This window comes from Typha latifolia, chromosome 8 (genome assembly GCF_019914945.1).
Source record: "Typha latifolia isolate L0001 chromosome 8, TyphaL0001v2, whole genome shotgun sequence".
Lineage (NCBI taxonomy): Eukaryota > Viridiplantae > Streptophyta > Magnoliopsida > Poales > Typhaceae > Typha > Typha latifolia.
Genome location: NC_133093.1, coordinates 5,010,505 through 5,024,542, shown reverse-complemented (window position 1 = coordinate 5,024,542; position 14,038 = coordinate 5,010,505). Strand labels below are relative to the sequence as shown.

Genomic DNA, 14,038 nt, shown 5'->3' with positions numbered 1-14,038 from the left:
TAACAAGCCCCACTCTTTGCTAAAAATAGGTTGACTAATATAAGGACCTAGTGTATTAGTTTGTAATATATAAGTACTCATGCAAATAAGAATAATAGAAGGGATAGGGCATCTGGCCTAAAATAAGCCTCACCTTGGCCTTCAAAGGCCACTTTGAAGACAAGAATAATAGTTGCAAGAGACTTAGATTCACAGTGCTTCTCATTAATGGGTCGGCTATCTATGGCTCTTCAATCCAAATTAAACCTAACACGCACAAATACCGACCAATCCAACGATACCAAGCAAACAAGTCACTAAATCAAGTTAGGGCAAGCCACCATGTGGAACCCTAAAACACCGCCTACTCAGCAATGGCTAGCCAAGGTAGTAGATGGACCCTTGCTAGATGGCAGGCAGGACAACCAACCTTCCACAAGCATGGCGGATCCACCATTGGTTAGTAATCGTAGCATTAGAGACTCGACAAGGGGACGGGGCAGCTGGAGAAAATAATAGCGACAAAGCAAGGCAAACTAAGGTTGCTACATGAAGCTCTAACACACTAGATGGTTCAGTGGTCGCCGTGGTAGGGGGGGTCAAAGGAGTGATGGAGAGTGAGGTCGAAGAGAGTAGCAACTGGAAAGGTGGAACAGGGCAAAGCCATAGCTAGAGATGTTTATCGGAGAGGTAGTGACTAAGTTGGAGGCTGCACCATTGAGAGGAAAGAGAGAGATCCAGGAGGAGGAGGAGGAGGTGGAGGAGGGGTTGAGCAAGGTTTCAACAGAGATAGGGGCTAAGGAGGGGGAGCGAGATTCTCAGTGCATTGGAGACAGAAGGAGGGTGGAGTTGGAGAAGAAGAAGGTGGCCGGGATTGGCTCCACCACCCACACATCCAGCCGCACACGAGCTCGGCAAGCCCTAAGGTCGGTGAGGAGGGGGAGAGAAGGGAAAGCCAATGGGGTGGAAAACCCTTAGGGTAGAAAAACCCCTCCCCTCCCTAGCTCTTGACTAGATGAGGGGAGGAGAGAGAAAACAACGGGGAAAACCACTCTCGCAAGGGAAGAAGGTGTCAGTTGAACCATAAGAGAGAGATAGGGCCGACACTAGGGTAGAAATAATTGAGAGTTGGTAGGAGGTGATCGAAAGTTGATAACAAGTTGTGGATCAAGGCATGCTTTCAAGTACACTAGTGGTAGACTAAATTTGTGATCCAGAACAGTTATTTCGATCTATCCAAATAATGTGCTTCTACTTAAACTTTTAGCTGTAAGAAAAAATTCCTATTCTATTTACTACTTTAATTCCGATAAGATTTATCAAAAAACCAGCTAACAAATTTAAGAGAGCATGTGATCAATTACTCAAATTTAAAGATAAAAATTAAGAAGCATTGAAGGCAAACAACTTAATTGCAGTTTGCATATCACTATATACTACTCCTTGCTACTCCTCTTCAAATATGTTCTTGGACTCGTGCATCAATCCTGGGCTCAGCCTAACCATAAGGATGCAGAACTCCATTTGGTCCAGAGCTCCATCACCATCTAAGTCCCCCTCCCTTACCATTTCCGTCAGCTCATCTTCTCGGAACCCCTCGAGCCCAAGAATCGCAGCATTCCTTTCCAAACTCTCGAGGGTGATCAGGCCATTTCTCCAGTCCATCAAGAGATGAAAACCCTTGCATAACTCCTCGATCAATCCTTCAGGGCTAAGGATGTCGGCCATGGAAGGTAGAAAGTCCTCGAACTTGAGCGATTCCTCCGCCATGCGCGACGACGGTCTTTGATCGGAAGTGTAAGCTAAAGGATGTAGATAGGGACAAGGGAATAATTAATAGAGGGTAGAAGAGGAGAAAGACGGAAGGAGTCTCCATTGATGACAAGTTGCCAACCAAGGTACAGAAATATTAAGGCGGTCAGTTTAGGCATCTGCGAAGCTGCATGGGAATTTCCATTTCTCCTAAATTATGGCTTTGGTCAACTCTAGTTTTGTGTCCTTATGAGAACTTTTCATAGGGGAAGTCCATTTTTGTACACATTGGAAATTATAAAGTAAGGAAAATCCTGGATGATGTTAAGAAAAGAACAGAATGAATGCACGTGATTTCTTGACTAATCTACCAATTCACAATTTATACGAGGGTATTGGCATACCACCAATGAGTGTGAAAATAAATTCACCCTTTTGGAAACCTATTTGCCTGAGAATCTGAATAATGGAGGTGGATTTTGTTTCTAACTCTTCAAAATGTATACTGATATACATTGTTGGTAACATTTTCTAAAAGCCTGATTTTCTAGAAGCTATTTGTCAAGAAATCTAAACGGACCAAGAAATTCGCATTGATTAATTTAATCCACCAAACTTCTCATAAATTTATGGTCTTAATTCCTTGATGCTATGTGAACTGAGTTATATCTATAGCTAGAGGTATCCAAGTAATGACGCGTTGAGAAAATAGTAAGATGTAATAAGTTTAATCTTGCTCATGTGTCATCTGATCTTGTAAATTAAAAAAGGACATAGGTGTGAAAGGACTAGATTAATTTCAAACTTTGGAAGCGTGCCATTTGGAATCTTTCGTAGACAAAGCTTGATGTGTAATTGAGTACTATAAATCCTTCTTTATGGTACGCAATTAATTATGTATACGCTTGAAGTGTATTATATTTTATGTTTGATCTTGGCCAAAGAAACAAGCTTGATGTACTAGCTCGTACTTTACAAATGGTGTACTATTTAAATTGGGCCTAGGAAATTAAATGTTTAAGCTGTGAAGGTCGAACGAAAGCTAGCTCCTCTGGATATGTCAGTCTTAACGAACAATGGAAATTTTTTAATTAAGGTTTTCTTCCAATATCGTCCATACACATGATGTGAAAACGTGGATTTGTGGATTAACAATCTGACTGCAAAATCACAATAAATTTAATTTAATAAAAGAAATAAAATTAAATAAACTTACAGCTGCTATCTGAATGCCTTGACGAATCAAAAACTGTACAATACTCTTCCTCAAATGCAAATAGAAGACTCAACGTATAAATATAATGAATAAAATTTCGTGAAAAAATAATGCAGACTAATAGCATATTTTATAAGATTAAGTAGGCATGACGAAATGATACAAAGGTTAGATCGGGTTATGAAAGGACACAAGATTTCAAATTTTAATGAATTAAACTACTTTAGATGTGGAGGGATGCGCTACTTCGGATTTGAACGGATTATTACTTTAGATGCTAAGGAATGCACCACTTCGAGTTCAATTAATCACTTTTGGACTTGACCCATGCATAGTATTTTTTACCTATAAAATTAGTATCCCTTTTGAGGCCAAAACTCATGAGAAGCTTGACAGTTATATACCATTGTAACGCCCCCGCCAAGCAAGGGCACGTGCACGCCCACGTGCCCACACGGCATGCGCGGTGCATGCGACAGGACAGACGGGGCCCATCACGCACAGATACACTTCTGTGCACATACAATCATGACATCATCAAATAATACCTGCTAACACATTCATGCTCACATAATCAATACCAAATATATCATATTATCAATCAAACAAATCTGTTAAAATATAAATATCTAAGTCCACAATGATATATACTAGACCACTACCTAATCTGACATGACCCACACAGGCCACAACAAACTATCAAGATATAATTAAACAACTGTTACACGAGTGCACTATAATCTGACATGGACTATACAAATTATCGTCTGATACAATAAAGTACAAATATCAAATAATGGTACAATTCAATATCTTGTTAAATTATCTTCTATACTATCTCACATCTATAGCTCACCTCATCCTCGCTCTATAATATCTCCTCAAGATATCTCAAGTCGCTATCACGTACCATATGTCTGAGGGAGTTAGAAAAAAAAAAAAAAGAGTCATGGGCAAAAGGCTCAGTGAATAGACCTTACTCCGAATCAGTGATGCTAAATAGAGAGTAAATCATGTACTAGATAATATGAATTAGAAAATAGCATGATGTCATATATGAGCATGTATATATGTATCCTCAATGACATATATATGAATGAAATCAATTCTTATGAATGAGTATATTATATCCTCAACCAAAAATATATCACATGATGATATTACCATATAACATCACCGAATATAATAACATATTATATATAATAATTATGATCCAATGATACTAGTCACATCAATGATGATGCATGATGCATGCCAACCACTAGATAATCGTATATGTTAGAGCCAGATATAATCCACATGTCTCTCACTATCACAATCATATGTCTCAGCTCTGAATATCATCCACTATGTTGGACTATGGTACCCGACCTCAAACTCAATACACATCATGTCACAAGCTCAGAGTATACCCTATCATACGGTAAGAGTATCTTTGTAAATAAATCATATCCTGTCATATGCTAAAGATATCTCTATAGATAAATCATATCCTACCATACGCTAAGGGTATCTCAGAAGAAAGTAATCATACCCTGCCATACGCTAAGGGTATATCAATGATAGTTGTACCCTATCATATGCTAAGAGTACAATCATCAGCCATCACCATACTCAGCCATATACTAAGAGTATGTCCAGTACTAATCCGGATCAGATATCGTTCTAGCCATCACATCATATCACATCACATCACATACACATGTACTTTTATGATTCCTATACATGATAGATCATATGCATATATCCAGTACTACAACAACCATGTATCTAACACATGCATACTCCTGCTAGTCCATCACATGCACACTCATGATAGAGATCATCCCGACATAAAATCATAATAGTATAATTATCTCTAATTATCTCTATATATCACCAATGTACTCAAATCCCAAATCAGCCTAATCAAAATGCATGATAAAATATACTTGACTGAAATCATCTCTATATAAAGTCATATAATCATGCTGGCAGCCAAAATATGCATATACATAATATATAATATATTCTAATTTGAGAAAGGCGTCTAGGGGATAAGATTACTCACAGTCTGATCAGAAGACACAAACCATGTATCTCTCACATCTATCAGTAAAACATCAACTCATCGTTAGGGTCCACAGAGTCTCACATAAGGGGGTTCGGGATCTGAAAATATTTAAATAATATGATGTTAGCCGTTTATCTAATTAGAATTAATTCAATTAAAATATAAAAGTTTATTAGGTTTAGAATCACTTCTCTTTATTTTTGATTACATAACTAGGTCTATATTATAGATACGATTTAAATAATATAATTATATTATTATCATAAAATGTTAGTATAAAATGTTAGTTATAACGTAAGAAGAAGAGGTATGTTTCTAATTATATGAGAGTATTTCTAAATATATAATTATAAAATAAAATAAAATAAAATAAAATAAAAGGCTAAATAACTATAAGTATAGACAAGGTCTAATTATAATTAATTTTATAATTCATACACTATCTTGATTAATTAGGGACAATGCAATCTTTACTCGATAAAATAATAAATAAATAACTAAATAAGCTTAGTATTTTATTTATTGCAGAATAATCATATATAAAAAAATTAATAGAAATACTTAAAATATATATGATGAGGGCATTAGAATTTAAATCTAATAATTATAATTTACAAATCTATCTATTAATCTAATAGACATATAAATAAATAAATAAATAAATAAATAAATATAAGTATTACTTATATTTATACCTAATTAATCAGTAATTATAAAAATTATCAATAATAAAATTATATTGAAGAATATATAATATTATTAAATAGTTAATGTCTAAATAATCTATTTGCATTAATTAAGAAGAAAAATACCTAAATAAATAACATAAATAAAATAATTAATTAATTAATTAATTCTGCCGTCAGTGCTGGGCTCATCCCAACACTATGCAGAAAGAAGGAGAAGAAGCCGAGGAAGAAGGAGAAAAAGAAAGAAAGAAAGAAAGAAAGAAAGAAGAAGAAGAAGAAGAAGAAGAAGAAGAGGAGGAGGAGAAGAAGAGGAAGAGAAGAAATAGAGAAGGTGAGGGAGGGGGTTGCGGACCCGGGCTAGCGGGGAGGGTACCGGCCGCTGCTGGCCAGCCAGGGGCCGGCCTCTCACTGACGGCTCGACTCCAACGAGCCTGAGCTCAGGCAAGAAAGAGAGAGAGAGAGAGGAAGAAAAAGAAAGAGAGGGGAAATGGGGGATCTCATCGGCGAAGGCGGCTTCGGGGAGGTGGCGGCGAGCCGACATCATCAACGAGGAGAGGAAGGAGTGTGAGAGAGAGTAGAGAGAGAGTAGAGTGAGAGAGTGACAGAGGGAGAGATAGAGAGAGAGATTTAAAGAGAGATAGGGAAGGCGGTGGAGGAGGGGTAGCGGCGGTGCTGAGGCCCGTCCCGGCGAGTTGGCCGCAGCCGGTTGGCTGTGGCAGCAGCAGTGGGCGTGTGGCGTCGCACCACGCAAGCTGCATGAGCAGCTTGCATGGGCACGAGGCCGGCCATAGTGTGGCTGGCCACGTCGCGCCCAAAATTAATTAATAATTTTTTTTAAGGTTGGGTTGTTACAACCATACTAACATTTTTCAAAATATTCAAAATGACATTAAACTCACTTATTTTTATTTTTCATTACAAGGATACTCACTTTAAAACTATTTTTTATTTACTTCTCTTCATGAATTTGAATAAATGAAATATATGACATTAAAGTACTCTTTGAGCTCTTTTAATTCTTTCATTAACCCATTATTAATAATGTGTAAACCTCACCTAAATCTGAGCTCAAAGTTAATAAAGTATTTATGTCAAATACATAATATTTCTAATAATCCTCCTATATGAATAAATTGGCTATAAATGCATATGAAATGTAGACTTGATTAAGAATACAATGAAAAGTTACTCATTAAGATATGTAGCTTTTGGTTTTGAACCTTTTCTAGTGAAGTATTTTTAGATTTATTCACTAACCAGTGAACATGATATCTTAAATTATTCAGCTTTGTATAAACCAAGACAATAATACTCACACGGCTTCTTTTCAACATAGTTGGTTCTATATATTATGTCTATTTCGACCCTTGACGCACTTGATATTTCTTTGAGTGCTCTAAAGATTGAACACAGTCATCTTATAGAAGCGGCCCAGTTCACACTTACATAGGTGACCTCTTATTAAAAATATTATTTATCTTAACATATAGTATAGGTTTATCACTATGTCATCATAGGAAAAGAAACAAGAAATAATTCTTTAGTGATTTCATAGAACGCCCCCACAACTCAATTGTTCTTTTCTCCAGTCAACTAGGTTAGGTTGTCGTTGTGTTGTTACTCTAGGTGATAGGCTTTAAACCTATTCCCCTCAATAATCAATATACTTGATCTCTTGTTAAACCCTTTGTTAACGGATCTGTGATATTATCATTAGATTTAATAATCAATGAATAGTATACCATTTGAGATTAATTGTTGTACGATATTATGTCTACGACGTATATGTCATGACATGCCATTATATACTTGAACATATGCCCTTCCTATAGTCGATTGGCTATTGTAATGTATGCAAATTGCTAACACAGGTTTCGACCATGTAGGAATATTTTCTAAGAAATTTTGAAGCCACTCGACTTCTTCTCCAGTCTTATCTAATGCTATGAATCATATTCCATAATATATCTGGCTCTACATGTTTGTTTAAAAGATTTTTTTATATATAGTATGGAATATTCGAGCCAGTGCAATTCATGACATACATCAAACTGCATATTATCCTAGAATATTTTTGTGCGATGAAAATTCACCTCTATAAGTGTTTTGGCTAGATTGTTAGTATCTTTATCAAATTTATTGAGTAATTTCTCAATATAATGTGATTGAGATATAACATATCCTTTAGTTGTCTCAGTGATCTTTACACCAAGTATCACATCTGCAACTCTCACATCTTTTTTGTTGAAGAGCATATTCTTGGTAGCTTTAATAATATTAATATTGCTGTCAGTTATTAATATATCATTCACATAAAGAAATACAATGATATAATCATCTAAAGTGTCTTTCAGATAAACACACTTATCATATTCATTAATGCAAAAACTATTTGACACCATAACTTGGTAAAATTTTTCGTGTCATTATTTAGGTGCTTGTCCCCATAAGGAGATTAACTAGTTTGCACACCTTTCCCTCGTGTCTTGGAGCCACATATCCTTCGGATTGTCCCATATATATATTATTTAATTCTCTACTAAAAAATATTGTTTTTATATCCATTTGATGTATTTTTAGATTATGTAATATTGTAAGAGCAATTATTAATTGGATAGTGAATATATATCAAAGTAATGTATTTCCTCTGTTTCTATACCCTTTGACTACAAATCTTGTCTTGTATTTGTCAATTGAACTATCTATTTCATCTTCTTTTTGAAGATCTATTTGTAACCTAAATGTTTACACCTTGGTGGTAGATCCACCAATTCCCACGTATGATTTTTTCAAAATGGATTCAGCTTCACTGCCAATAGCTTCTTTCCATAAATGAGCTTTAGGAGTAGATATTTCTTCCTTATAATTCTTGAAATTCTTTTTCTAACAAATATGTTAGAAAATCAGGATAGAAAAATATAGAAGTTTTTGCTTTCTTACTTCATCTAGGTTTATAGAAGTATATGCCGGGTGAATTTGCGATTAGCATGATGGAAAGATAAATTATTTTTTTACACTTCAAATCAAGCAATTAAAGGATATCATTTTCATTAACCAATCAAAATATCCAACTGATTTACTTAAAAGGTTTGGGATAAAAAAATGCAAGAGCAATTTGCACTCCAACGAGTCCATCAACGAAGATAGACAAAGATAAAAATTATAAGTCGATAGATGAAAAGAAGTATCAAAGTATGATTGACTCTTTACTATACTTAATGACTAGTATGTTGGATATCTTGTTTAGTGTTTGTATGTGTGCTAGATTTAATCATGACCAAAAGAATCTCATATACTAGCTATTAAATGCATTTTTCAATATTTATTGTGCACTCAAAAATTAGGATTATGGTACCCTAAGAATGTTTATTTTTCATCTTATTTGTTTTTCTGATGCAAGTTTTGTCGGTTCGTAAACATTTTCTATATCTTGGTTTAGATAAAAATAAAGTTTGATACTTTGTTTTCGGCCAAAGTTGGATATATGTTGTGGCCGGTTGTTGTCGTGCTCAAATTTTATTGATGAAACAACAATTAGAAGATTTCAAATTTCATTTTTCTCATATTCTAATTAAGTGTGATAATATAAGTGCAATCAATTTAACTAAAAATCCTATTCAATATTTTAAAGCTAAGCGTATTAACAATAGGCATTATTTATAAGAGACCATGTTTGAAAAGATGACATTGACTTAAATTTGTTAGCACTAATTATTATGATACACTTTGCTAGAGTCTTTTCTTATTGTATTAGTTGTTTATTTTCAAAAAAATAAACTTTCTGTAGGCTGCATTCGAACGCGGAAGGGGGCACGGCGCGTTCGAATGCCTTTGCGAACGCCTACATCAGTTCGCAAAAATAGAGAATGTGAAATATGCATTCGAACGCAGTCGGGCGCGTTCGAATGCCCGCGTGTGAACGCCTGCATCAGTTCGCATCCACAGAGAACGTCTTTTGTGCATTTAAACGCGGTTGACCCCATTCAAACACGGTCGGTGAGAGTCCACTAGTATTAGGGTTAATAATTATTATTTTGGCATGTTGGCTAGCCTCTATAAAGGTGTGGATGGCAGCTAAAATCATTATGATAAATGAATATTAGTTTCCATATTTCTCTATCCTCTCTCTAGTCTCTCTATCCTAATCTCCCTCCTCCCTCTTCACTAACCACCCACCTCTACCATTGGCATGGTCTTATCTATCTTCTAATCTTCCTCGTTTGTCGAGTCCTCCCTCCTCCTTGGGATCTCGGCCACTTCTCCCCTTTCATCCTTATCTCTTAAACTACAACAATCCACCCTCATCTCTAGTTTCATCCATAAGCCTATCATCCTCTCCACCCGTCACCACCACCATCACCCCTACTCTAGCGTATTTTCGTCCCAGTTGTAGTCTAAATCTGTGAAGGGCATAAATACCAAAAATATAGATCAGGAAGTCACGAATCGATCACCCTTAGTGTTGTAGTTTTATGACTATAGGAGAATATTTGGTGGATATTTTCACTCGGTTGCACAGACTACTTCCTATAATCAATCCAGATAGTGAAGAAGAAGTTCCTTACCTTATCATTGGTATCAGAGCCTGGCGAACCTCAAACCTCCATTAATGATGGAGACAAGGAAGATGACATCATCAAAGAGATCAATAGAGAGCACACCAACAAGGGAAGACTCAACCCACGAAAACCATAACTGTGAGGCCGATTTCCTTGGTCCGGCCAGCTGGCCACGGTAGGACAGAGTCAACCAACATCCATGGGTGTGAACATGGGCCAAGTAGATGAACTAAGGGGCATGTTCCAAACATTGCTGCATCGGGTGGACGCAATACAAAATAATCATAATGTCTTGAAGGAATATGTCATGAAGTGATCAGCTTTGTCATCTCTTCGACAAAGATTGGTGCCTCAAGAAGGACCAGCGGTGGAACCACACTGAACTGATGCCCCATAGGTCTAGGTACGACATGTTAATGTCAATGAGCCTCTTTTACCTATTCCAACACATCATCCCCCATCTTCGATACACAACCTGAGGCCGACGGTGGTAGAACTTGAGAGGTGCACGACACCGATGCACTTCGTTGACGAAGGAGATTGGCACTTAGATGATGATGTTAATCCCTTCGGAGATGGTGATAGGCGTGTTCGAGGATTCAGAGAAAGAGAGCAACAAGCATAGTGGTTCAGACTTAAATCAAGGATCTCTTATGATCCTGACAATGCTATGTGTGGGAGAATCACACGCTTGGACTTTTCAAAGTTTCAAGGTGGTGATCCGGGGGAGAATCACCGATGACAAACTTTCACCTCTAAAGAATGGCATTGCATTGGTATCGATTGGCCATTCAAGGTGGAGGATTTACTAGTTGGGCAGACTTTTGTAAGAGGATTACACACAGATTTGGGACAATGATGTATGAAGATTTTGCTGCCACATTAAGTAAGATAGTTTAGAGGACAACCATGTTGGAGTACCAAGAAGAATTTGAAAGAGTTAGGCTCGAACCACCTTGGCCCGAACCGATATTGATGAGTACATTTATTTCAAGGCTACGGGAGGAGATTCAGGGGGATGTTCATGTGATAGGTCTACAGTACCAAAAGATAGGCTCTGATACCAATGATAGCCTACGAAATGATTCCTTCAAGATCTAAATTTATTCTAGGAAGTAGTCTACGCAACCGAGGTAAAATATTCACCAAATATTCTCCTGTAGTTAGCAAATCACGAAATCAATCTGTAACTCTCTAATTTATGATTTTTGTATGTATGCCATTCGCAGATTCGAACTGCAACTAGTATGAAAGCACGATATATTATGGATGATGGTGGTGGTGATAGGTGGAGAGGATGTTAGGGTTATGGATGATAATGGAGATGAAGGTGGATGGGTGATGTTGTTTAATGGATAAAGACAAAGGGGAAGAAGTGGTTGAGATCCCAAGGAAGGGGGAGGGCATGATAGACGAGGGAGATTAGAAGTTTGGAAAGATCTTGCCAACGATAGAGGTGGTAGGTTGGTGAAGAGGGAGGAGGGAGATTAGGGTAGAGAGAATAGAGAGAAGATAGGAGGCAAAAAAATAATAGTCCAATAGCATAATAATTTTGGCTGCTATCCACACATTTATAGAGGCTAGTCAACAAGCCAAAATAATAATTATCAACCCTAATTCTAGAAGATTCCCGCCGATCGCATTCGAACACACAAAAGACGTTCTCTGTCGATGCGAACGTGATGTAGGCATTCGAACGCGCGTTTCACGTTCTCTATTTTTGCGAACCTGATACAGGTGTTCGCAAAGCTGTTCGAACGCGACCCCATTCGTTCGAACACGACATACAGAAAATTTATTTTAAAAAAATAAATAACTAATGCAATAAAAAAAGACCCTAACAAAGTGTATTAGCCCGAAACGGACTGAAGTAGTGATGTGCTAACTTCTGGTTTCGCATCGGACACAAGGTCACCTGTCGATACAGTTGCACTCTCACAAACACCCAACTGTCGATGTCGAACTCCTGCTCCCTATGGCTGCGATTATAAACTTGCTTCATGCGGTTTTGAGCAAGTTTATGATGGGCATGCAACCTCCTCAATGTGGTGTCTCTATCAATCAAAGCTAAGTCCACCTCCGTCCGATCTATAGATGCCATTGGATCATAAGCGCATAATGTCAGAGCCATGCGCCCATACACCACCTCGAATGGAGTCATGCCAATGCTGCTATAGTAGACAGTGTTATAAGACCACTCCGCTCATGGTAAGAACTCTAACCATCATCTCGGCATTTCTCCAACAAAGCACCTCAAGTATTGCTCAATGCCTCGATTGACCATCTCGGTTTGGCTGTCCATTTGTGGATGGTAGGCCGAACTGAAGTTCAATTGAGTCCCCTGTAATCTGAAAAACTCTGTCCAAAAGTCGCTCATAAATACACGATCACGATTCGAGACAATCATGCATGGCATGCCATGTAACCGAGCAACATCTCCCACAAAAGTTTTAGCCACTAACTTGACTAAAAATGGATGTGATAATGCCAAAAAGTGCACATACTTGCTCAATCTGTCAACAACCACAAAGATAACGGAATAACCATATACTAGCGGAAGACCCTTTATGAAATTCATAGAAATGTCTTCACAAACATAGTCTGGTATAGGTAAAGGCTGAAGTAATCCGGCCGGCTTCAATGTAGTTGCTTGAGCCCTTTGATAGACTTCGCAGGCATGGAGAAAACTCCTCACATCTCATCTCAATCCTAGCCAATGCAACTCTGAGATATCCTCCTATACGTCCTCAAGACACCCTTATGACCAGCCTCTGGAGTTTGGTGGAAGTGCTCTAACAATTTCTGCCACAATCCATCATTTTCGAGCACTCGAATGCATCCACGGTCCCGCAGCAAACTGCCTCGGTTCTCCAATATTGGGCAAACCCCAAGCCCTAGTCGGGCCAATCCAGCCTGCTTGCACCCCAATTAGTCTAGTCTAGATCTTTAACATGTTTAGCCCATTTACACAGTCCAAACTCAATCCATACCCTAGCTCATTTCCATCTAAGGCCCACCCAGTTCCACACCAAATTGCATCTCCAACCCTAAGGGCCCGAACTAGCCCAAAGCCTTAGCCGAACACGACAAATCCTCACTAGCCTATAAGTCTAGGGTTTCCACCCATTTAATCTATATTCTAGCGAAATCCTTGAGGCTTCTCCATATATATCCCTTAATATTCTAGCCAAATATGAAGTAAAAGGACACGAGAGACCCAAAAGCCCTAACTGGTGAAACCTAGTCTAGTCCAACTGGCCAGCCAAATTCGAGCTAGGTCTTCTTCGTGTCTAAGCCATTAAACCTTATACTCTTCAGCTACGACTCATCTAAAACCTTCCTAGGGTTATTGTTCCCTACTCTCTTAATTTCTCATGGCTCATAAATTCACCACCTACAGGAAGAGACATGCCCCTAGCTGCGTGAGCCCTGCGCAGGATTTTAGACCTGAGCGAGGACTCTTTGTGGGTTGGTCTAGACCTAGTCTATTCCAATGAACCCCAAGCTCCCAGTTTGTATCATAATGTATATGAAAATTCTCTAATTGCACTTGCTATGCATTCCAAGTGCATTTTATGTGCTGTTAGCAACTTTCTTACTTAGTCAACATTGCACAACTATTATGTTCAACATTTCTCTTATTTGTCGTACTATGGAACTATTTAGTAGATCTACACATAGAATTTTGGAGATCAATGTCGAACAATCTAGCCATCCAAAAGGCTTGCGATTCTGATCGGTTGTCCCTCTAGAAGCTAGGGATCCAACGCAACTAGTACACCATCAATCA

The 14,038-nt window shown here is 37.8% G+C and overlaps 1 protein-coding gene across 1 annotated transcript; it reads right to left on the bottom strand.

The window, feature by feature from the left end:
• Window positions 1–1,425: 1,425 nt before the first annotated feature.
• LOC140793731 (calcium-binding protein PBP1-like) lies at window positions 1,426–1,749 on the bottom strand. Its single transcript, XM_073145407.1, has one exon. It carries the CDS (start codon window positions 1,747–1,749, stop codon window positions 1,426–1,428), a length of 324 nt encoding a protein of 107 aa, XP_073001508.1.
• Window positions 1,750–14,038: the final 12,289 nt, after the last annotated feature.